At 42.9% G+C, this 2,500-nt stretch overlaps 1 protein-coding gene across 2 annotated transcripts in view; it reads left to right on the forward strand.

Annotated features, from left to right (window-relative positions):
* LOC138049711 (nesprin-1-like) overlaps nt 1-2,500 on the forward strand; it is a 97,758-nt gene that overhangs the window by 93,835 nt on the left and 1,423 nt on the right. For both annotated transcript variants that reach the window (XM_068896114.1, XM_068896115.1), the window contains exons 71-72: nt 305-448; nt 2,132-2,253. In XM_068896114.1, coding sequence (XP_068752215.1) covers nt 305-448; nt 2,132-2,239 — 252 coding nt within the window. In that variant the 3' untranslated portion in view covers nt 2,240-2,253. The remainder of the gene's footprint in view (nt 1-304; nt 449-2,131; nt 2,254-2,500) is intronic.

Here is a 2,500-nt window from a genome sequence, read left to right on the forward strand (position 1 = left end):
AATCGTCCCACAGTCAATTACACTTTGCTTTTGTGCTGAGCTCTGGAATCATACAGGGACCGTGAGGCTCCTACCAGAGGCGCCTTTAATGTGCTTTCAGCCCCATCTCGTTCACAACTACCACTACCACTACCACTGCCACTACCGCTGCTACCATTGCTACCCGCTAGTGCTGCTTCTACTACTGGGCTTGTTTGCTCATTTCGCATTCCATGCTCAGTGCTAGCTCAAAGCAAACGAGGATAGCCAAAGACTATAGCTCGTTGGATGTTGGTAGTTAAGGGCGTTATTGATATATTTCCAGAATCTTCAAAGACTGATCAACTCGAACTACTCAAAGCTGAAATCTTTGCTACAAGAAGGAAAATCTATCAGAGAACATTGTTCGCCATATGAGTTCCAGCCACTACAGCAAACTATGGATGATTTGAATTCTAGATGGCAACAGGTATTGTTGTGATAAAGTGGGTTAAATAAAGAAAGCAAAATTATATGCAAATGGTATTAATATATTCCATGGTTTAATGTTACAGTTGCTGGAAGAATCTGCCATCCACTTTTAAGCAAATCATTGTGGACCCCTCACTCTTGGTTTTACTTAAAGGGGCTAGGTCACGCAATTTTAGGCAATTTCAGCACTGATCGAATGGTCATAGAATTAAATAAAATATCAAACTAACTGTTCAAAACTATAGAAGAACTCTAACAAAACACAGGGAAGCCAAGAAGGGACATGGATGGACAAAACTGGAGAGGATTGAAATGGATTGAATTTGGGTAAATTTGAAAAACGTCGGCCCACCTTTTTTCAAATTTATATCAGCCTATATCAAAATGTCATTTACAAAGCTGGAAAATCATTCTCAGTTGTTATGTGGTCGTGATTTTGCAAATGAGAGACTCTGGCTCTGCCAATTTGACGTTTAGAGCTCATAATTAACAAAATTACCTAAAATAGCGTGACCTAGCCCCGTTAAGATTGTAAACTGGAAAAGTACGGCCGTTAAAAGTTGCCCGGTTTGAAACGAAGTCAAATATTATTATGGCCAAGTTAAACCCAATTCAATGCAGATGTTTTACCAAGCTTATTTGGACTTTTTTAGGGGCACCACCATGCGCTTAGGACTTGGCACCCCTCCCCTGCTTACCTTTTTCGTTTTGCACCCTCCCTCCCTCCCGATTGTTTCAGTGTTGTGTTGACAGGTGCCAGAAGATGGACTGTAGCCAGGTTGCCATGGGGAAACCGCTGGCGCTTTTCGTTTGCTCGAAAACTCCCTATTAAATATAAATGTAATAAAACGGTTGACAGTGCGTGCTATTAGTTTTAAAATTTTCTGTGTTTTGTTTAAGGAGCTCAGATGTGGCCTTTTTTGCATCATCTCGAGGCTCTGGGTAGTAAATATAAGGATTTGTATGAGTTTAGTCCCCAGAGCCTCGAGATGATGCCTTTTGTCTAGGACTGAATTTTAGTATATTGAAATGGGCCATTTCCGAGTTGCCGTTAGTCGCGGTTTCGGAGTCTTGGTGCTCAACTATTGTAAGGGAAATGAGTTTGATTTGCATAAGAATACGCAACTCATTTACATTTGAATGGTTGTGCACCACGACTCGTTTTGAAACTGAGGCATGCAGCAACTCGGAAATGGGCTATTTGTCTATTACAGTTCATGTTAAGCACTTAGTTGGCAGTGCGGCCCAATCGTTAGGGCGTTTGCTTTGAGACGTAGAGATGCCGGGTTTAAGACCCGTTCTGACCACTCATTGAATAGCCCTTTTCACGGTTAGTTTTTCTCATTTGCATTACAATATAATCTACCATGTATGTGAGGCAATTTCGGGCTATTTTGTAGTTTCAACCCGAAATTGCCTCGCATCCACGTTAGATTACATTGTAATGCAAATGAGAAAAGCTAACCGTGAAAAGGGCTATTGGATCCTTTCAGTCCCTGGTTCATCTTCTCGGCTGCATTTTTAAATAACCCACTGGTTTGCCTCCGGCCAGATGGGGTTCATAGCAGTTATTGTTGTTGTTGTGTTCGGTTGTTTCGTTGGCCCTGAAAACCCCCTATTGGGAGTTGTCAATTAATTACTTATGTGTTGTATTTTGTAACGCAAGATTTGGTCGTTTCAGTCTCTTCATTGCTGTATGACATGGATCCTTGATCTCGCTATTCCCAGTCCTCGATCGTCCAGTACTTCCCCATCGTCTGCAGCTGGATCCAGCTCCACAAAGAAGTAATTAAACAATCTTAAGTAAGTAAAGTCTGCTTACGAGCCAAGTGGTCCATTAAGACCGTAGCTTATCCCCGGGTTCTCTAGCATGAGGCGACTAGGAGTATTTCTACTCTCCCCTGGATGGGATGCTAGTCCAACGCAGGGCTACCCCAGCATTAAATTCGCCGGTACCTGTTTATACACCTGGGTGGAGAGAGGCACCGTGAGATTGTGTCTTGCCCAGGAACACAACACAATGTCCCCGGCCAGGGCCCGAACCCGGACC

The sequence above is a fragment of the Montipora capricornis genome, chromosome 5 (genome assembly GCF_036669925.1).
Source record: "Montipora capricornis isolate CH-2021 chromosome 5, ASM3666992v2, whole genome shotgun sequence".
NCBI lineage: Eukaryota > Metazoa > Cnidaria > Anthozoa > Scleractinia > Acroporidae > Montipora > Montipora capricornis.